This window comes from Taudactylus pleione, unplaced genomic scaffold (assembly GCF_031769625.1).
Source record: "Taudactylus pleione unplaced genomic scaffold, aTauple2 ptg000455l, whole genome shotgun sequence".
NCBI classification, from domain to species: Eukaryota; Metazoa; Chordata; class Amphibia; order Anura; family Myobatrachidae; genus Taudactylus; species Taudactylus pleione.
In genome coordinates, this window is record NW_028284857.1 from 1,266,532 (window position 1) to 1,291,485 (window position 24,954).

General features: G+C 42.8%; 1 protein-coding gene across 1 annotated transcript in view; it reads left to right on the forward strand.

Moving 5' to 3' along the window:
- Nucleotides 1-24,954, forward strand: part of HCN3 (hyperpolarization activated cyclic nucleotide gated potassium channel 3) — an 82,204-nt gene that overhangs the window by 17,090 nt on the left and 40,160 nt on the right. The window contains exon 2 of the mRNA XM_088448488.1: nt 12,894-13,323. Coding sequence (XP_088304614.1) covers nt 12,894-13,323 — 430 coding nt within the window. The remainder of the gene's footprint in view (nt 1-12,893; nt 13,324-24,954) is intronic.

Sequence of the window (24,954 nt, forward strand, 5' to 3'; positions counted from 1 at the left end):
TAAATGTTATACATGTACTCACTGGCGACATCATATGCACACTAATTACATGTTATACAAATACTCACGGGTGACATGTCATATGCACACTAATGACATGTTATACAAATACTGGCGACATGTCGTATACACACTAATTACATGTTATACAAATACTCTATGGTGACATGTCGTACGCACACTAATTACATGTTATACAAATACTCACTGGTGACATGTCATATGCACACTAATGACATGTTATACAAATACTGGCGACATGTCATATACACACTAATTACATGTTATACAAATACTCACTGGTGACATGTCGTATGCACACTAATGACATCTTATACAAATACTGGCGACATGTCATATACACACTAATGACATGTTATACAAATACTCACTGGTGACATGTCATATGCACACTAATGACATGTTATACAAATACTAACTGGTGACATGTCATATGCACACTAATTACATGTTATACAAATACTCACTGATGACATGTCATATGCACACTAATGACATGTTATGCAAATACTAACTGGTGACATGTCATATGCACACTAATTACATGTTATACAAATACTCACTGGTGACATGTCATATGCACACTAATTATGTTATACAAATACTCACTGGCGACTTGTCATATGCACACTAATAACATGTTATACATGTACTCACTGGTGACATGTCATATGCACACTAATTACATGTTATACATGTACTCACTGGCGACATGTCATATGCACACTAATAACATGTTATACATGTACTCACTGGTGACATGTCATATGCACACTAAAGATGTGTTATACAAATACTGGTGATATGTCATATGCACACTAATGACGTTATACAAATACTCACTGGCGACATGTCATATGCACACTAATAACATGTTATACATGTACTCACTGGTGACATGTCATATGCACACTAATTACATCTTATACAAATACTCACTGGCGACATGTCATATGTACACTAATTACATCTTATACATATACTAACTGGTGACATGTCATATGCACAGTAATTACATGTTATACAAATACTCACTGGTGACATGTCATATGCACAATAATTACATCTTATACAAATACTCACTGGTGACATGTCATATGCACACTAATAACATGTTATACATGTACTCACTGGCGACATGTCATATGCACACTAATTACATGTTATAAAAATACTCACTGGCGACATGTCATATGCACACTAATTACATGTTATACTTGTACTCACTGGCGACATCATATGCAAACTAATTACATGTTATACAAATACTCACTGGTGACATGTCATATGCACACTAATTACATGTTATACAAATACTCACTGGCGACATGTCATATGCACACTAATTACATGTTATACTTGTACTCACTGGCGACATCATGTGCACACTAATTACATGTTTTACAAATACTCACTGGTGACATGTCATATGCACACTAATGACATGTTATACAAATTCTAACTGGTGACATGTCATATGCACACTAATTACATGTTATACAAATACTCACTGGTGACATGTCATATGCACACTAATTACATGTTATACAAATACTCACTGGTGACATGTCGTATGCACACTAATGACATGTTATACAAATACTTGCGACATGTCATATACACACTAATGACATGTTATACTTGTACTCACTGGCGACATCATGTGCACACTAATTACATGTTATACAAATACTCACTGGCGACATGTCATATGCACACTAATTACATGTTATACTTGTACTCACTGGCGACATCATATGCACACTAATGACATGTTATACAAATACTAACTGGTGACATGTCATATGCACACTAATTACATGTTATACAAATACTAACTGGTGACATGTCATATGCACACTAATTACATGTTATACAAATACTCACTGATGACATGTCATATGCACACTAATGACATGTTATACAAATACTAACTGGTGACATGTCATATGCACACTAATTACATGTTATACAAATACTCACTGGTGACATGTCATATGCACACTAATGATGTTATACAAATACTCACTGGCGACTTGTCATATGCACACTAATAACATGTTATACATGTACTCACTGGTGACATGTCATATGCACACTACTTACATGTTATACATGTACTCACTGGCGACATGTCATATGCACACTAATAACATGTTATACATGTACTCACTGGTGACATGTCATATGCACACTAAAGATGTGTTATACAAATACTGGTGATATGTCATATGCACACTAATAACATGTTATACATGTACTCACTGGTGACATGTCATATGCACACTAAAGATGTGTTATACAAATACTGGTGATATGTCATATGCACACTAATAACATGTTATACATGTACTCACTGGTGACATGTCATATGCACACTAATGACGTTATACAAACACTCACTGGCGACATGTCATATGCACACTAATAACATGTTATACATGTACTCACTGGTGACATGTCATATGTACACTAATTACATCTTATACATACACTAACTGGTGACATGTCATATGCACAGTAATTACATGTTATACAAATACTCACTGGTGACATGTCATATGCACACTAATAACATGTTATACATGTACTCACTGGTGACATGTCATATGCACACTAATTACATGTTATACAAATACTCACTGGCGACATGTCATATGCACAGTAATTACATGTTATACAAATACTCTCTGGTGACATGTCATATGCACACTAATTACATGTTATACAAATACTCACTGGTGACATGTCATATGCACACTAATTACATGTTATACAAATACTCACTGGTGACATGTCATATGCACACTAATTACATCTTATACAAATACTCACTGGTGACATGTCATATGCACACTAATAACATGTTATACATGTACTCACTGGTGACATGTCATATGCACACTAATAACATGTTATACATATACTAACTGGTGACATGTCATATGCACAGTAATTACATGTTATACAAATACTCACTGGTGACATGTCAGATGCACACTAATAACATGTTATACATGTACTCACTGGTGACATGTCATATGCACACTAATAACATGTTATACATGTACTCACTGATGACATGTCATATGCACACTAATTACATCTTATACAAATACTCACTGGCGACATGTCATATGCACACTAAAGATGTGTTATACAAATACTGGTGATATGTCATATGTACACTAATTACATGTTATACATGTACTCACTGGTGACATGTCATATGCACACTAATTACATCTTATACATATACTAACTGGTGACATGTCATATGCACAGTAATTACATGTTATACAAATACTCACTGGTGACATGTCATATGCACACTAATTACATGTTATACAAATACTCACTGGCGACATGTCATATGCACAGTAATTACATGTTATACAAATACTCTCTGGTGACATGTCATATGCACACTAATTACATGTTATACAAATACTCACTGGTGACATGTCATATGCACACTAATAACATGTTATACATGTACTCACTGATGACATGTCATATGCACAGTAATTACATGTTATACAAATACTCACTGGTGACATGTCATATGCACAATAATTACATCTTATACATGTACTCACTGGCGACATGTCATATGCACACTAATTACATGTTATACAAATACTCACTGGTGACATGTCATATGCACACTAATTACATGTTATACATGTACTCACTGGCGACATGTCATATGCACACTAATTACATGTTATACAAATACTAACTGGTGACATGTCATATGCACAGTAATTACATGTTATACAAATACTCACTGGTGACATGTCATATGCACAATAATTACATCTTATACATGTACTCACTGGTGACATGTCATATGCACACTAATTACATGTTATACAAATACTCACTGGTGACATGTCATATGCACACTAATTACATGTTATACATGTACTCACTGGCGACATGTCATATGCACACTAATTACATGTTATACAAATACTAACTGGTGACATGTCATATGCACACTAATTACATGTTATACAAATACTCACTGATGACATGTCATATGCACACTAATGACATGTTATACAAATACTAACTGGTGACATGTCATATGCACACTAATGACATGTTATACAAATACTAACTGGTGACATGTCATATGCACACTAATTACATGTTATATAAAAATACTAACTGGTGACATGTCATATGCACACTAATTACATGTTATACAAATACTCACTGATGACATGTCATATGCACACTAATGACATGTTATACAAATACTCACTGGTGACATGTCATATGCACACTAATAACATGTTATACAAATACTAACTGGTGACATGTCATATGCACACTAATTACATGTTATACAAATACTGGCGACATGTCATATACACACTAATTACATGTTATACAAATACTAACTGGTGACATGTCATATGCACACTAATTACATGTTATACAAATACTCACTGGTGACATGTCATATGCACACTAATGATGTTATACAAATACTCACTGGTGACATGTCATATGCACACTAATAACATGTTATACAAATACTCACTGGTGACATGTCATATGCACACTAATTACATGTTATACAAATACTGGTGACATGTCATATGCACAATAATTACATGTTATACAAATACTCACTGGTGACATGTCATATGCACACTAATTACATGTTATACATGTACTCACTGGTGACATGTCATATGCACACTAATTACATTTTATACATGTACTCACTGGCGACATGTCATATGCACACTAATAACATGTTATACATGTACTCACTGGTGACATGTCATATGCACACTAAAGATGTGTTATACAAATACTGGTGATATGTCATATGCACACTAATAACATGTTATACATGTACTCACTGGTGACATGTCATATGCACACTAATTACATGTTATACAAATACTCACTGGCGACATGTCATATGCACACTAATTACATGTTATACAAATACTCACTGGTGACATGTCATATGCACACTAATTACATGTTATACAAATACTCACTGGTGACATGTCATATGCACACTAATTACATGTTATACAAATACTGGCGACATGTCATATGCACACTAATTACATGTTATACAAATACTCACTGGTGACATGTCATATGCACACTAATGATGTGTTATACAAATACTGGTGACATGTCATATGCACACTAATTACATGTTATACAAATACTGGCGACATGTCATATGCACACTAATTACATGTTATACAAATACTCACTGGTGACATGTCATATGCACACTAATTACATGTTATACAAATACTGGCGACATGTCATATGCACACTAATTACATGTTATACAAATACTCACTGGTGACATGTCATATGCACACTAATGATGTGTTATACAAATACTGGTGACATGTCATATGCACAATAATTACATCTTATACAAATACTCACTGGTGACATGTCATATGCACACTAATTACATGTTGTACAAATACTGGCGACATGTCATATGCACAATAATTACATCTTATACAAATACTCACTGGTGACATGTCATATGCACACTAATTACATGTTATACATGTACTCACTGGCGACATGTCATATGCACACTAATTACATGTTATACAAATACTCACTGGTTACATGTCATATGCACACTAATTACATGTTATACAAATACTCACTGGCGACATGTCATATGCACAATAATTACATGTTATACATGTACTCACTGGTGACATGTCATATGCACAATAATTACATCTTATACAAATACTCACTGGTGACATGTCATATGCACACTAATTACATCTTATACAAATACTCACTGGCGACATGTCATATGCACACTAATTACATGTTATACAAATACTCACTGGCGACATGTCATATGCACACTAATTACATGTTATACATGTACTCACTGGCGACATCATATGCACACTAATTACATGTTATACAAATACTCACTGGTGACATGTCATATGCACACTAATTACATGTTATACAAATACTCACGGGTGACATGTCATATGCACACTAATTACATGTTATACAAATACTCACTGGTGACATGTCATATACACACTAATTACATGTTATACAAATACTCACGGGTGACATGTCATATGCACACTAATTACATGTTATACAAATACTCACGGGTGACATGTCATATACACACTAATTACATGTTTTACAAATACTCACTGGTGACATGTTATATGTACACTAATGACATGTTATACAAATACTGTAACATGGGCAGGCAGCACATTGGGGTACAGGCTTGTGATAGGGGTAATACTCTGCGTGAGTATAACATGGGCAGGCAGCACATTGGGGTACAGGCAGGTGACAGTGGTAATACTCTGTGTAAGTATAACATGGACAGGCAGTACATTGGGGTACAAGCAGGTGATAGGGGTAATACTCTGTGTAAGTATAACATGGGCAGGCAGCACATTGGGGTACAGGCAGGTGACAGGGGTAATACTCTGTGTGAGTATAACATGGGCAGGCAGCACATTGGGGTACAAGCAGGTGATAGGGGTAATACTCTGTGTAAGTATAACATGGGCAGGCAGCACATTGGGGTACAGGCAGGTGATAGGGGTAATGCTCTGTGTGAGTATAACATGGGCAGGCAGTACATTTGGGTACAGGCAGGTGATAAGGGTAATACTCTGTGTGACTATAACATGGGCAGGCAGTACATTGGGAAACAGGCTGGTGATAGGTGTAATACTCTGTGTAAGTATAACATGGGCAGGCAGTACATTGGGGTACAGGCTGGTGATAGGAGTAATACTCTGTGTGAGTATAACATGGGCAGGCAGCACATTGGGGTACAGGCTGGTGATAGGGGTAATACTCTGTGTGAGTATAACATGGGCAGGCAGCACATTGGGGTACAGGCAGGTGACAGGGGTAATACTCTGTGTAAGTATAACATGGGCAGGCAGTACATTGGGGTACAAGCAGGTGATAGGGGTAATACTCTGTGTGAGTATAACATGGGCAGGCAGCACATTGGGGTACAGGCAGGTGACAGGGGTAATACTCTGTGTGAGTATAACATTGGCAGGCAGCACATTGGGGTACAAGCAGGTGATAGGGGTAATACTCTGTGTATGTATAACATGGGCAGGCAGTACATTGGGGTACAGGCAGGTGTTAGGGGTAATACTCTGTGTGACTATAACATGGGCAGGCAGTACATTGGGGTACAGGCAGGTGATAGGGGTAATACTCTGTGTGACTATAACATGGGCAGGCAGTACATTGGGAAACAGACTGGTGATAGGGGTAATGCTCTGTGTGAGTATAAAATGGGCAGGCAGTACATTGGGGTACAGGCAGGTGATAGGTGTAGTACTCTGTGTGACTATAACATGGGCAGGCAGTACATTGGGAAACAGGCTGGTGATAGGGGTAATACTCTATGTGAGTATAACATGGGCAGGCAGCACATTGGGGTACAGGCATGTGATAGGGGTAATACTCTGTGTGACTATAACATGGGCAGGCAGTACATTGGGGTAGAGGCAGGTGATAGGGGTAATACTATGTGTGAGTATAACATGGGCAGGCAGCACATTGGGAAACAGGCTGGTGATAGGGGTAATACTCTATGTGACTATAACATGGGCAGGCAGCACATTGGGGTACAGGCAGGTGACAGGGGTAATACTCTGTGAGTATAACATGGGCAGGCAGCACATTAGGGTACAGGCAGGTGGCAGTGGTAATACTCTGTGTGAGTATAACATGGGCAGGCAGCACATTGGGGTACAGGCAGGTGACACGGGTAATACTCTGTGAGTATAACATGGGCAGGCAGCACATTAGGGTACAGGCAGGTGGCAGTGGTAATACTCTGTGTGAGTATAACATGGGCAGGCAGCACATTGGGGTACAGGCAGGTGACAGGGGTAATACTCTGTGGGACTATAACATGGGCAGGCAGCACATTGGGGTACAGGCAGGTGACAGGGGTAATACTCTGTGTAAGTATAACATGGGCAGGCAGCACATTGGGGTACAGGCAGGTGACAGGGGTAATACTCTGTGTGACTATAACATGGGCAGGCAGCACTTTGGGGTACAGGCAGGTGACAGGGGTAACACTCTGTGTGAGTATAACATGGGCAGGCAGCACAATGAAGTATATATACAAATGTATATATATATATATATATATATATGTATATATATATATATATATATATACACACACATATCTTTCTATTACTTTATTATTTTATATAGGTAGCATGCTATAAATGTAATAGTTTATGTTGGTGGTATGCTACAAGTTTATAAGTATATTAGTGTATATAGGTGGTATGCTGCCTTCAAGTATATTAGTGTATATAGGTGGTATGCTACAAGTATATTAGTTTATATAGGAAGCATGCTATATATATATAAATTTATTTCTGTGTCATCTCAATGTCTGTTCTCCACTAAGATCCACCTCTACCTATCGTATTATTTATCTCTGTGTGCACAATATCTATTTAATTTATTTATTACCAGTTATTTATATAGCGCACACATATTCTGCAGTATCTACAGAGAATATTTGGCCATTCACATCAGTCCCTGCCCCAGTAGAGATTACAATCTATAAATCTGATATATTTTCATGTTCTCTATCGATATCCAACCTTATGTTTTCATTTATCTATATCTATGCTTCACATTATCTCTATATCCTCTCAGTGTCTGCTATCTTCTGTCCTCCACTAAGATAAAACTCTACCTATGCTTCACATTATCTCTATATCCTCTGTGTCTGCTATCTTCTGTCCTCCACCAAGATCCAACTCTACCTATGCTTCACATTATCTCTGAATCCTCTCAGTGTCTGCTATCTTCTGTCCTCCACTAAGATAAAACTCTACCTATGCTTCACATTATCTCTATATCCTCTGTGTCTGCTATCTTCTGTCCTCCACCAAGATCCAACTCTACCTATGCTTCACATTGTCTCTGTATCCTCTCAGTGTCTGCTATCTTCTGTCCTCCACCAAGATCCAACTCTACCTATGCTTCACATTGTCTCTGTATCCTCTCAGTGTCTGCTATCTTCTGTCTTCCACTAAGATAAAACTCTACCTATGCTTCACCTTATCTCTGTATCCTCTCAGTGTCTGCTATCTTCTGTCCTCCACCAAGATCCAACTCTACCTATGCTTCACATTATCTCTATATCCTCTCAGTGTCTGCTATCTTCTGTCCTCCACCAAGATCCAACTCTATCTATGCTTCACATTATCTCTGTATCCTCTCAGTGTCTGCTATCTTCTGTCCTCCACCAAGATCCAACTCTACCTATGCTTCACATTATCTCTGTATCCTCTCAGTGTTTCCTATCTTCTGTCCTCCACCAAGATCCATCTCTACCTATGTTTCACATTATCTCTATATCCTCTCAGTGTCTGCTATCTTCTGACCTCCATCAAGATCCAACTCTACCTATGTTTCACATTATCTCTGTATCCTCTCAGTGTCTGCTGTCTTCTATCCTCCACCAAGATCCAACCCTACCTATGTTTCACATTATCTCTGTATCCTCTCAGTGTCTGCTATCTTCTGTCCTCAACATAGATACAACTCTATCTATGCTTCACATTATCTCTATATCCTCTCAGTGTCTGCTATCTTCTGTCCTCCACCAAGATCCAACTCTACCTATGCTTCACATTATCTCTATATCCTCTGTGTCTGCTATCTTCTGTCCTCCACCAAGATCCAACTCTATCTATGCTTCACATTATCTCTGTATCCTCTCAGTGTTTCCTATCTTCTGTCCTCCACCAAGATCCATCTCTACCTATGTTTCACATTATCTCTATATCCTCTCAGTGTCTGCTATCTTCTGACCTCCACCAAGATCCAACTCTACCTATGTTTCACATTATCTCTGTATCCTCTCAGTGTCTGCTGTCTTCTATTCTCCACCAAGATCCAACCCTACCTATGTTTCACATTATCTCTGTATCCTCTCAGTGTCTGCTATCTTCTGTCCTCAACATAGATCCAACTCTATCTATGCTTCACATTATCTCTATATCCTCTCAGTGTCTGCTATCTTCTGTCCGCCATCAAGATCCAACTCTACCTATGTTTTTTTTTTTTTAATTCAATAAATTTTTATTGATTTTTATAAGCAGTTACAAGCATAAAAAATATACTAACAGTGCTGAAACATTGTAAAAACAGTATATTGACAATTGTTGATTCACAATAAATTGTATTTCACAGAGAAACCTGGACGTGGCCTCAATTTGTTATAGACAAACATCAACATATAGTATATAGAAAAAGCATCTTCTGAGAGGATCTAACATAGGGGGTCATTCAGACCCACTCCCGAGCGGCAGTACGCTCGCAAGTGGGTCGATGGTCCCCACTGCGCATGCGCACGACGGAGGGAGCTCCGTCGTGCGCATGCGCGAGACCCGGCGAGCGAAGGACTTTCCATCGCTCCGGGTCCCGCACCAAAGGGGGCGTGCTGTCGATGTTGATTGACAGCACGCCCCCTTTGGTGGGCGTGCCGGGGGCGTGCCTGCCAGACGGAGGCGTTCCCATGGGAACGCCTACTGTCTGAAGCTGGCCCCACTGACATCACTAGTGATGTCAGTGGGAGTGATTTTGGCTCTGATAGAGCCAAAATCACTCCTGGGCTTGTGGTTGAGAAACCCGACCACAGGGTTTCACTCGCAAGTCCGATGGTCGCGATGGTCAAGACCATCACGACCATCTTGTTGGACGCTCGTATATGCTGTGGGTGGTGACCCACAGCTATACGAGCGTCCAGGAGGACGCTCCATTTTAATGGAGGAGGGCCCTGATTCAGAGCGATCGCTCTGGTCAGAGCGTCCGGCTCTGAATCAGGGCCATAGTCGTTTAGAGTTACTTTCGGCCAGCCAATTTGAATCACAGCTAAACATCATACAAATGTAGAGCTATTATATCAGGCATTTGATATTTATCATCAAGATTCAGTAAGCAATCATTAATCACCAACAGATCCCGAGTTGGCATGACCAGCATGTGTCGATTCATGCCACCTAGACCATATCTTAAGAAATTTCTTTTCTGACTTCCTGGCTACAAACACATATTTTTCATGTGAAGCTACTTTATTTACCAGTGATATCCATGCGTTAATGCTCGGGGCGCAAGGCGCCATCCACTCCCTCGCTATGCACACTTTAGCAAGCATGCACATATTATTTACAAATAGTTTAGAGTATTTATCAATGGACTCATCTTCAATGTTAGCTAGAACACAGGACACTGGAGTGAGAATATCTTGTGGTATACCTGTGTCTGATATAATACGACATATCTCTTGCCAGAAAGTATTTATCTTTGGACATTGCCATATAAGATGCCAAAAATCTCCCTCTGTTGAGTTACATTTGGGACATTGTGAGTTTGCCCTACCCCCAATTGCGTATAATCAACTCTACCTATGTTTCACATTATCTCTGTATCCTATGTGTCTGCTATCTTCTGTCCTCCGCCAAGATCCAACTCTATCTATGCTTCACTTTATCTCTATCCTCTCAGTGTCTGCTATCTTCTGTTCTCCACCAAGATCCAACCTCATGTTTTCATTTATCTCTGTTCTCTTAATGTCTCCTATCTCCTCCTGTTCTCCACCAAGATCCAACTCAACCTATGTTTCACATTATCGCTGTATCCTCTCAGTGTCTGCTATCTTCTGTCCTCCAGCAAGATCCAACTCTATCTATGATTCACATTATCTCTGTATCCTCTCAGTGTCTGCTATCTTCTGTCCTCCACCAAGATCCAACTCTACCTATGTTTTACATTGTCTCTGTATCCTCTCAGTGTCTGCTATCTTCTGTCCTCCACCAAGATCCAACTCTATCTATGCTTCACATTATCTCTATCCTCTCAGTGTCAGCTATCTTCTGTCCTCCAAGGTCCAACTCTATCTATGCTTCACATTATCTCTGTATCCTCTCAGTGTCTGCTATCTTCTGTCCTCCACCAAGATCCAACTCTATCTATGCTTCACTTTATCTCTATCCTCTCAGTGTCTGCTATCTTCTGTTCTCCACCAAGATCCAACCTCATGTTTTCATTTATCTCTGTTCTCTTAATGTCTCCTATCTCCTCCTGTTCTCCACCAAGATCCAACTCAACCTATGTTTCACATTATCGCTGTATCCTCTCAGTGTCTGCTATCTTCTGTCCTCCAGCAAGATCCAACTCTATCTATGCTTCACATTATCTCTGTATCCTCTCAGTGTCTGCTATCGTCTGTCCTCCACCGGATTTCCAACTCTCCCAATATTTTCCTCTACCTTTGTGTCATCTCAGTTTCTCATATCTTCTTCTGTTCTCCATATGTTTTCATTTATCTCAGTGTCATCCGAAATGTCAGATATATATCATAGTCTCCACCGAAAGTTCGCTCTACCTATCGTATCACTTATCTCGGTGTGCTCAACGTCTCATATCATCTCCTGTCCTTCACCGAGACCCAACTCTAACACATTTCTGTGTTCTATCAATGTCTGATATATTCTCTTATTCTCCACTGAGATCCAATATTTTTTTATATTACTTTTCCTCTTTAGGTCTGACATATCACCGCTATCCATTGCTCTCTTCACCTGTTCTCATCCCTAATCTAGTTCCCTGTGCTCTTTTGATGTCTCAGATATTGTCTACATTATTTTTTATAGAAAATGGAATCCCAATCTTTCTGTTTTCTTTTAATATCTCCATCTTTGTCCTCTGAATCTATGTTTGTCCATGTATCTTTCCTCAGTGACTTCACTATTGCTTCACTTTTCTTCTCTTTCCATCTCTACCTTCTCACCTTCCTTCAGGTTTTATTGGGATCTAATTATGCTTCTCCTCATGGTTGGGAACCTGATAATACTTCCAGTGGGAATCACATTCTTCAAGGATGAAAATACCCCACCCTGGATTGTGTTTAATGTTCTCTCGGACACTTTCTTCTTGGCTGACCTGGTCCTGAATTTCCGAACGGGCATCCTAGTTGAGGACAACACAGAAATAATTCTGGACCCACACACCATCAAGATGAAATATTTAAAGAGCTGGTTTCTGGTGGATTTTGTGTCTTCCATCCCAGTGGATTATATATTCCTCATTGTGGACCTGGAGACTCGTGTGGACTCTGAGGTTTACAAGACGGCCCGGGCCCTTCGAATTGTCAGGTTTACTAAAATTCTCAGTCTTCTCCGGCTGCTCCGACTTTCCCGGCTCATCCGATATATACACCAATGGGAGGAGGTGAGACAGTAATGTATGGATCATATATCCTAGACAGATGTGATCATTTATAGAGTACCTGTGTGCTGGGTGGGTTGGGTTTGATATCCCTGCGACTGAATAGCTGCTGGGTGAAATACTGACGCCGGAAGCCCGATCATGAGAGATTGCGACAGGGGCACGTAAGTATACTACCCCTCCCCCTCTCCCCCCCTAACCCTCCCTTGGTGGTGCCTAACCCTAACCTCCTTTTGGTGGTGCCTAACCCCCCTCCCCGCAGCTGAACCCTAACCCTCCCCGGGGGTGCTTAATCCTAACCTACCCCCGGGGGTGCCTAAACCTAACCCTCCCCCTAAGAGCTAACCTTTGTTCGGGAAGCTGTCTGTCGATATTCCGGCGTCTGGATCTAGAGGGCGTCGGGATTTCAACGCCTATCTTTAGTCCCGAGTCGGAATTAAGACACAGGGATTTAGACAGACGACTTCCCGGCTGTCAGGTTGAAGGTGTCTCAGCCTTCAGGTGTGCAAAAAGTGTATAGGGAAAGGTCCTAGACTGCACACCCTGAATATATATAATGTGAGGTGCTACCTGTTGAGACTATTATTGCAGGCACAGAAACAGACAAATCACAGGTGCACAACTCCAAATTACTGATTAAATAGTGTGCTTTTTTGCACACCTGAAGGCTGAGACACCTTCAGCCTGGACTAGCACCCTCCCTTATTGGTATAAAGCATGGAGTCTGGTATTGTGAATGCACACTAGTAATAGGCAAAATTTAGGCAAGTCCTACAAATTATATACTTTAGTGCAACTTTGGGTTGATTTTTGGGGCGTGGGTCCCCTGGATTGCTATGGTTGGTCTGCTTCAGGGCATCGCATTATAACACATTTTTCCTTTTTTGCACATTTTTAACACTTTTACTGTTTGTTTTTTTATTATATTTGTATTTTCACCTCTCTATCCTATATATGCAGCCACAGCTGCTCTTACCTATCTTACTTTACACTTCACCTTTCTCATTAGAGCGATGCCCTGGGGTAGCTCAGCTGAGATGGTTTGGGGGTGTCCTGCGCTCTGGATTTGAACCCAAGTATGTTAGGGACCTACCCTACAGAGGTTACCTGGATATGGTGAGTAGGCCCATAACCTTGGCCATCATTATGCTAAAAACCTCTATTTATTTATTGCAAAATTTTATTGCATAATGTATTTATATATAATCAGTAATTTGGAGTTGTGCACCTGTGATCTGTCTGTTTCCTTTCCTGTGGTACATGCAACCCTTGTCCTAGGCATGTTCCTATATAGTAAACATAGCCCTGGTACTAGACTGTGCTTAGGTTGCAAATAGATCCCCAACCCTATGCATGTACCTAAGTTGCCTGTATATTATAGACCTGGGACTAGGAATGTGCTTTAGGTTGCCTGGATATTATAGTCCTGGGACTAGGAATGTGCTTAAGTTGGCTGGATATTATAGTCCTGGGACTAGGCATGTTCTTAGGTTGCCTGGATATTATATTCCTGGGACTAGGAATGTGCTTAGGTTGCCTGGATATTATAGTCCTGGAACTAGGCATGTTCTTAGGTTGCCTGGATATTATAGTCCTGGGACTAGGAATGTGCTTAGGTTGCCTGGATATTATAGTTCTGGGACGAGGCATGTTCTTAGGTTGCCTGGATACTATAGTCCTGGGACCCCAGGTATTGGCTTAGGTTGCCTGGATATTATAGTCCTGGGACTAGGCATGTTCTTAGGTTGCCTGGATATTATAGTCCTGGGACTAGGAATGTGATTAGGTTGCCTGGATATTTAGTCCTGGGACTAGGAATGTGCTTAGGTTGCCTGGATATTATAGTCCTGGGACTAGGAATGTGCTTAGGTTGCCTGGATATTATAGTCCTGGGACTAGGAATGTGCTTAGGTTGCCTGGATATTATAGTCCTGGGACTAGGAATGTGCTTAAATTGCCTGGATATTATAGTCCTGGGACTAGGAATGTGCTTAGGTTGCCTGGATATTATAGTGCTGGGACTAGGAATGTGCTTAGGTTGCCTGGATATTATAGTTCTGGGACTAGGCATGTTCTTAGGTTGCCTGGATATTATAGTCCTGGGACTAGGCATGTTCTTAGGTTGCCTGGATATTATAGTCCTGGAACTAGGCATGTTCTTAGGTTGCCTGGATATTATAGTCCTGGGACTAGGCATGTTCTTAGGTTGCCTGGATATTATAGTCCTGGGACTAGGCATGTTCTTAGGTTGCCTGGATATTATAGTCGTGGGACTCCAGGTACGGGCTTAGGTTACCTATATAGTAATTACAGCCAGGACCCCAGGTACGGGCTTAGGTTACCTATATAGTCATTACAGCCAGGACACCAGGTATGGGCTTAGGTTACCTATATAGTCATTACAGCCAGGACCCCAGGTATGGGCTTAGGTTACCTATATAGTCATTACAGCCAGGACACCAGGTACGGGCTTAGGTTACCTATATAGTCATTACAGCCAGGACACCAGGTATGGGCTTAGGTTACCTATATAGTCATTACAGCCAGGACCTCAGGTATGGGCTTAGGTTACCTATATAGTCATTACAGCCAGGACACCAGGTACGGGCTTAGGTTACCTATATAGTCATTACAGCCAGGACACCAGGTATGGGCTTAGGTTACCTATATAGTCATTACAGCCAGGACCCCAGGTATGGGCTTAGGTTACCTATATAGTCATTACAGCCAGGACACCAGGTACGGGCTTAGGTTACCTATATAGTCATTACAGCCAGGACACCAGGTATGGGCTTAGGTTACCTATATAGTAATTACAGCCAGGACCCCAGGTATGGGCTTAGGTTACCTATATAGTCATTACAGCCAGGACACCAGGTACGGGCTTAGGTTACCTATATAGTAATAACAGCCAGGACACCAGGTACGGGCTTAGGTTACCTATATAGTAATAACAGCCAGGACACCAGGTATGGGCTTAGGTTACATATATAGTCATTACAGCCAGGACCCCAGGTATGGGCTTAGGTTACCTATATAGTCATTACAGCCAGGACACCAGGTATGGGCTTAGGTTACCTATATAGTCATTACAGCCAGGACACCAGGTACGGGCTTAGGTTACCTATATAGACATTACAGCCAGGACCCCAGGTATGGGCTTAGGTTACCTATATAGACATTACAGCCAGGACCCCAGGTATGGGCTTAGGTTACCTATATAGTAATTACAGCCAGGACCCCAGGTATGGGCTTAGGTTACATATATAGTCATTACAGCCAGGACCCCAGGTATGGGCTTAGGTTACCTATATAGTCATTACAGCCAGGACCCCAGGTATGGGCTTAGGCTACCTATATAGTCATTACAGCCAGGACCCCAGGTATGGGCTTAGGTTACATATATAGTCATTACAGCCAGGACACTAGGTACGGGCTTAGGTTACCTATATAGTAATAACAGCCAGGACACCAGGTATGGGCTTAGGTTACCTATATAGTAATTACAGCCAGGACACCAGGTATGGGCTTAGGTTACCTATATAGTAATTACAGCCAGGACCCCAGGTATGGGCTTAGGTTACCTATATAGTAATTACAGCCAGGACCCCAGGTATGGGCTTAGGTTACATATATAGTAATTACAGCCAGGACCCCAGGTATGGGCTTAGGTTACCTATATAGTCATTACAGCCAGGACCTCAGGTATGGGCTTAGGTTACCTATATAGTCATTACAGCCAGGACCTCAGGTATGGGCTTAGGTTACCTATATAGTCATTACAGCCAGGACACCAGGTATGGGCTTAGGTTACCTATATAGTAATAACAGCCAGGACCTCAGGTATGGGCTTAGGTTACCTATATAGACATTACAGCCAGGACCCCAGGTATGGGCTTAGGTTACCTATATAGACATTACAGCCAGGACCCCAGGTATGGGCTTAGGTTACCTATATAGTAATTACAGCCAGGACCCCAGGTATGGGCTTAGGTTACCTATATAGTCATTACAGCCAGGACCCCAGGTATGGGCTTAGGTTACCTATATAGTCATTACAGCCAGGACCCCAGGTATGGGCTTAGGTTACCTATATAGTCATTACAGCCAGGACCCCAGGTATGGGCTTAGGTTACATATATAGTCATTACAGCCAGGACCCCAGGTATGGGCTTAGGTTACATATATAGTCATTACAGCCAGGACCTCAGGTACGGGCTTAGGTTACCTATATAGTAATAACAGCCAGGACACCAGGTATGGGCTTAGGTTACCTATATAGTAATTACAGCCAGGACACCAGGTATGGGCTTAGGTTACCTATATAGTAATTACAGCCAGGACCCCAGGTATGGGCTTAGGTTACCTATATAGTAATTACAGCCAGGACCCCAGGTATGGGCTTAGGTTACATATATAGTAATTACAGCCAGGACCCCAGGTATGGGCTTAGGTTACCTATATAGTCATTACAGCCAGGACCTCAGGTATGGGCTTAGGTTACCTATATAGTCATTACAGCCAGACCCCAGGTATGGGCTTAGGTTACCTATATAGTAATTACAGCCAGGACACCAGGTATGGGCTTAGGTTACCTATATAGTCATTACAGCCAGGACACCAGGTATGGGCTTAGGTTACCTATATAGTCATTACAGCCAAGACCCCAGGTATGGGCTTAGGTTACCTATATAGTAATTACAGCCAGGACCTCAGGTACGGGCTTAGGTTACCTATATAGTAATTACAGCCAGGACCCCAGGTATGGGCTTAGGTTACCTATATAGTAATTACAGCCAGGACCCCAGGTACGGGCTTAGGTTACCTATATAGTAATTACAGCCAGGACACCAGGTATGGGCTTAGGTTACCTATATAGTCATTACAGCCAAGACCCCAGGTATGGGCTTAGGTTACCTATATAGTCATTACAGCCAGGACCTCAGGTATGGGCTTAGGTTACCTATATAGTCATTACAGCCAGGACACCAGGTACGGGCTTAGGTTACCTATATAGTAATAACAGCCAGGACACCAGGTACGGGCTTAGGTTACCTATATAGTAATAACAGCCAGGACACCAGGTATGGGCTTAGGTTACATATATAGTCATTACAGCCAGGACCCCAGGTATGGGCTTAGGTTACCTATATAGTCATTACAGCCAGGACACCAGGTATGGGCTTAGGTTACCTATATAGTCATTACAGCCAGGACACCAGGTACGGGCTTAGGTTACCTATATAGACATTACAGCCAGGACCCCAGATATGGGCTTAGGTTACCTATATAGACATTACAGCCAGGACCCCAGGTATGGGCTTAGGTTACCTATATAGTAATTACAGCCAGGACCCCAGGTATGGGCTTAGGTTACATATATAGTCATTACAGCCAGGACCCCAGGTATGGGCTTAGGTTACCTATATAGTCATTACAGCCAGGACCCCAGGTATGGGCTTAGGCTACCTATATAGTCATTACAGCCAGGACCCCAGGTATGGGCTTAGGTTACATATATAGTCATTACAGCCAGGACACTAGGTACGGGCTTAGGTTACCTATATAGTAATAACAGCCAGGACACCAGGTATGGGCTTAGGTTACCTATATAGTAATTACAGCCAGGACACCAGGTATGGGCTTAGGTTACCTATATAGTAATTACAGCCAGGACCCCAGGTATGGGCTTAGGTTACCTATATAGTCATTACAGCCAGGACCCCAGGTATGGGCTTAGGTTACCTATATAGTCATTACAGCCAGGACCCCAGGTATGGGCTTAGGCTACCTATATAGTCATTACAGCCAGGACCCCAGGTATGGGCTTAGGTTACATATATAGTCATTACAGCCAGGACACTAGGTACGGGCTTAGGTTACCTATATAGTAATAACAGCCAGGACACCAGGTATGGGCTTAGGTTACCTATATAGTAATTACAGCCAGGACACCAGGTATGGGCTTAGGTTACCTATATAATAATTACAGCCAGGACCCCAGGTATGGGCTTAGGTTACCTATATAGTAATTACAGCCAGGACCCCAGGTATGGGCTTAGGTTACATATATAGTAATTACAGCCAGGACCCCAGGTATGGGCTTAGGTTACCTATATAGTCATTACAGCCAGGACCTCAGGTATGGGCTTAGGTTACCTATATAGTCATTACAGCCAGGACCTCAGGTATGGGCTTAGGTTACCTATATAGTCATTACAGCCAGGACACCAGGTATGGGCTTAGGTTACCTATATAGTAATAACAGCCAGGACCTCAGGTATGGGCTTAGGTTACCTATATAGACATTACAGCCAGGACCCCAGGTATGGGCTTAGGTTACCTATATAGACATTACAGCCAGGACCCCAGGTATGGGCTTAGGTTACCTATATAGTAATTACAGCCAGGACCCCAGGTATGGGCTTAGGTTACCTATATAGTCATTACAGCCAGGACCCCAGGTATGGGCTTAGGTTACCTATATAGTCATTACAGCCAGGACCCCAGGTATGGGCTTAGGTTACCTATATAGTCATTACAGCCAGGACCCCAGGTATGGGCTTAGGTTACATATATAGTCATTACAGCCAGGACCCCAGGTATGGGCTTAGGTTACATATATAGTCATTACAGCCAGGACCTCAGGTACGGGCTTAGGTTACCTATATAGTAATAACAGCCAGGACACCAGGTATGGGCTTAGGTTACCTATATAGTAATTACAGCCAGGACACCAGGTATGGGCTTAGGTTACCTATATAGTAATTACAGCCAGGACCCCAGGTATGGGCTTAGGTTACCTATATAGTAATTACAGCCAGGACCCCAGGTATGGGCTTAGGTTACATATATAGTAATTACAGCCAGGACCCCAGGTATGGGCTTAGGTTACCTATATAGTCATTACAGCCAGGACCTCAGGTATGGGCTTAGGTTACCTATATAGTCATTACAGCCAGACCCCAGGTATGGGCTTAGGTTACCTATATAGTAATTACAGCCAGGACACCAGGTATGGGCTTAGGTTACCTATATAGTCATTACAGCCAGGACACCAGGTATGGGCTTAGGTTACCTATATAGTCATTACAGCCAAGACCCCAGGTATGGGCTTAGGTTACCTATATAGTAATTACAGCCAGGACCTCAGGTACGGGCTTAGGTTACCTATATAGTAATTACAGCCAGGACCCCAGGTATGGGCTTAGGTTACCTATATAGTAATTACAGCCAGGACCCCAGGTACGGGCTTAGGTTACCTATATAGTAATTACAGCCAGGACACCAGGTATGGGCTTAGGTTACCTATATAGTCATTACAGCCAAGACCCCAGGTATGGGCTTAGGTTACCTATATAGTAATTACAGCCAGGACCTCAGGTATGGGCTTAGGTTACCTATATAGTAATTACAGCCAGGACCCCAGGTATGGGCTTAGGTTACCTATATAGTAATTACAGCCAGGACCCCAGGTATGGGCTTAGGTTACCTATATAGTCATTACAGCCAGGACCCCAGGTATGGGCTTAGGTTACCTATATAGTAATTACAGCCAGGACCCCAGGTATGGGCTTAGGTTACCTATATAGTCATTACAGCCAGGACACCAGGTATGGGCTTAGGTTACCTATATAGTAATTACAGCCAGGACCTCAGGTACGGGCTTAGGTTACCTATATAGTCATTACAGCCAGGACCCCAGGTATGGGCTTAGGTTACCTATATAGTAATTACAGCCAGACCCCAGGTATGGGCTTAGGTTACCTATATAGTCATTACAGCCAGGACCCCAGGTATGGGCTTAGGTTACCTATATAGTCATTACAGCCAGGACCCCAGGTATGGGCTTAGGTTACCTATATAGTCATTACAGCCAGGACCCCAGGTATGGGCTTAGGTTACCTATATAGTCATTACAGCCAGGACCCCAGGTATGGGCTTAGGTTACATATATAGACATTACAGCCAAGACCCCAGGTATGGGCTTAGGTTACCTATATAGTCATTACAGCCAAGACCCCAGGTATGGGCTTAGGTTACCTATATAGTCATTACAGCCAGGACTCCAGGTATGGGCTTAGGTTACCTATATAGTCATTACAGCCAGGACCCCAGGTATGGGCTTAGGTTACATATATAGTAATTACAGCCAGGACCCCAGGTATGGGCTTAGGTTACCTATATAGTAATTACAGCCAGGACACCAGGTATGGGCTTAGGTTACCTATGTAGTAATTACAGCCAGGACCCCAGGTATGGGCTTAGGTTACCTATAGAGTCATTACAGCCAGGACCCCAGGTATGGGCTTAGGTTACCTATATAGTAATAACAGCCAGGACACTAGGTATGGGCTTAGGTTACCTATATAGTAATTACAGCCAGGACACCAGGTACGGGCTTAGGTTACCTATATAGTCATTACAGCCAGGACACCAGGTATGGGCTTAGGTTACCTATGTAGTAATTACAGCCAGGACACCAGGTATGGGCTTAGGTTACCTATATAGTAATTACAGCCAGGACACCAGGTATGGGCTTAGGTTACCTATATAGTAATTACAGCCAGGACACCAGGTACGGGCGTAGGTTACCTATGTAGTAATTACAGCCAGGACCCCAGGTATGGGCTTAGGTTACCTATAGAGTCATTACAGCCAGGACCCCAGGTACGGGCTTAGGTTACCTATATAGTAATAACAGCCAGGACACTAGGTATGGGCTTAGGTTACCTATATAGTAATTATAGCCCTGCAGGGGTGGGTACGTGGGTGTGACCCGGCAGGGGGGTGTACGTGGGTGTGACCCCGCAGGGGGTTGTACGTGGGTGTGACCCCGCAGGGGGTTGTACATGGGTGTGACTGCGCAGGGGGTTGTACATGGGTGTGACTGCGCAGGGGGGTGTACATGGGTGTGACTCCGCAGGGGGGTGTACGTGGGCATGACCCTGCAGGGGTGGGTACGTGGGTGCGACCCAGCAGGGGGGTGTACGTGGGTGTGACCCCGCAGGGGGGTGTACGTGGGTGTGACCGCGCAGGGGGGTGTACATGGGTGTGACTCCGCAGGGGGGTGTACATGGGTGTGACCATGCAGGGGTGGGTACTTGGGCATGACCCTGCAGGGGTGGGTACGTGGGTGTGACCCTGCAGGGATATGCATGATAGAAGCACCCCTGGCTCTATCAGAGTGCCTCCTGCTGGCTATATGACGTGATGCTGAGAGATACACATGAGGGTAGGACACTGTGTAACTCTGCCTGTTTCTCTTGCTGGCTATATGACATGAGGACAGGACACCGTGTAACTCTGCCTGTTTCTCTTGCTGGCTATATGACATGAGAATAGGACACTGTGTAACTCTGCCTGTTTCTCTTGCTGGCTATATGACATGAGGGTAAGACACCGTGTAACTCTGCCTGTTTCTCTTGCTGGCTATATGACATGAGGGTAGGACACTGTGTAACTCTGCCTGTTTCTCTTGCTGGCTATATGACATGAGGGTAGGACACCGTGTAACTCTGCCTGTTTCTCTTGCTGGCTATATGACATGAGGACAGGACACTGTGTAACTCTGCCTGTTTCTCTTGCTGGCTATATGACATGAGGGTAGGACACTGTGTAACTCTGCCTGTTTCTCTTGCTGGCTATATGACATGAGGGTAAGACACTGTGTAACTCTGCCTGTTTCTCTTGCTGGCTATATGACATGAGGGCAGGACACTGTGTAACTCTGCCTGTTTCTCTTGCTGGCTATATGACATGAGGGTAGGACACTGTGTAACTCTGCCTGTTTCTCTTGCTGGCTATATGACATGAGGGCAGGACTCCGTGTAACTCTGCCTGTTTCTCTTGCTGGCTATATGACATGAGGGTAGGACACTGTGTAACTCTGCCTGTTTCTCTTGCTGGCTATATGACATGAGGGCAGGACACTGTGTAACTCTGCCTGTTTCTCTTGCTGGCTATATGACATGAGGGCAGGACACCGTGTAACTCTGCCTGTTTCTCTTGCTGGCTATATGACATGAGAGTAAGACACCGTGTAACTCTGCCTGTTTCTCTTGCTGGCTATATGACATGAGGGCAGGACTCCGTGTAACTCTGCCTGTTTCTCTTGCTGGCTATATGACATGAGGGCAGGACTCCGTGTAACTCTGCCTGTTTCTCTTGCTGGCTATATGACATGAGAATAGGACACTGTGTAACTCTGCCTGTTTCTCTTGCTGGCTATATGACATGAGGACAGGACACTGTGTAACTCTGCCTGTTTCTCTTGCTGGCTATATGACATGAGGGTAGGACACCGTGTAACTCTGCCTGTTTCTCTTGTTGGCTATATGACATGAGGGTAGGACACCGTGTAACTCTGCCTGTTTCTCTTGCTGGCTATATGACATGAGGGTAGGACTCCGTGTAACTCTGCCTGTTTCTCTTGCTGGCTATATGACATGAGGACAGGACACTGTGTAACTCTGCCTGTTTCTCTTGCTGGCTATATGACATGAGAGTAAGACACCGTGTAACTCTGCCTGTTTCTCTTGCTGGCTATATGACATGAGGGCAGGACTCCGTGTAACTCTGCCTGTTTCTCTTGCTGGCTATATGACATGAGGGCAGGACACTGTGTAACTCTGCCTGTTTCTCTTGCTGGCTATATGACATGAGGGTAGGACACTGTGTAACTCTGCCTGTTTCTCTTGCTGGCTATATGACATGAGGGTAAGACACTGTGTAACTCTGCCTGTTTCTCTTGCTGGCTATATGACATGAGGGCAGGACACTGTGTAACTCTGCCTGTTTCTCTTGCTGGCTATATGACATGAGGGTAGGACACTGTGTAACTCTGCCTGTTTCTCTTGCTGGCTATATGACATGAGGGCAGGACTCCGTGTAACTCTGCCTGTTTCTCTTGCTGGCTATATGACATGAGGGCAGGACACTGTGTAACTCTGCCTGTTTCTCTTGCTGGCTATATGACATGAGGGCAGGACACCGTGTAACTCTGCCTGTTTCTCTTGCTGGCTATATGACATGAGGGCAGGACACCGTGTAACTCTGCCTGTTTCTCTTGCTGGCTATATGACATGAGGGCAGGACACTGTGTAACTCTGCCTGTTTCTCTTGCTGGCTATATGACATGAGGGCAGGACACCGTGTAACTCTGCCTGTTTCTCTTGCTGGCTATATGACATGAGGGCAGGACACCGTGTAACTCTGCCTGTTTCTCTTGTTGGCTATATGACATGAGGGTAGGACACTGTGTAACTCTGCCTGTTTCTCTTGCTGGCTATATGACATGAGAATAGGACACCGTGTAACTCTGCCTGTTTCTCTTGCTGGCTATATGACATGAGGGCAGGACACCGTGTAACTCTGCCTGTTTCTCTTGCTGGCTATATGACATGAGGGCAGGACTCCGTGTAACTCTGCCTGTTTCTCTTGCTGGCTATATGACATGAGGGCAGGACTCCGTGTAACTCTGCCTGTTTCTCTTGCTGGCTATATGACATGAGGGCAGGACACTGTGTAACTCTGCCTGTTTCTCTTGCTGGCTATATGACATGAGGGCAGGACACCGTGTAACTCTGCCTGTTTCTCTTGCTGGCTATATGACATGAGGGCAGGACACCGTGT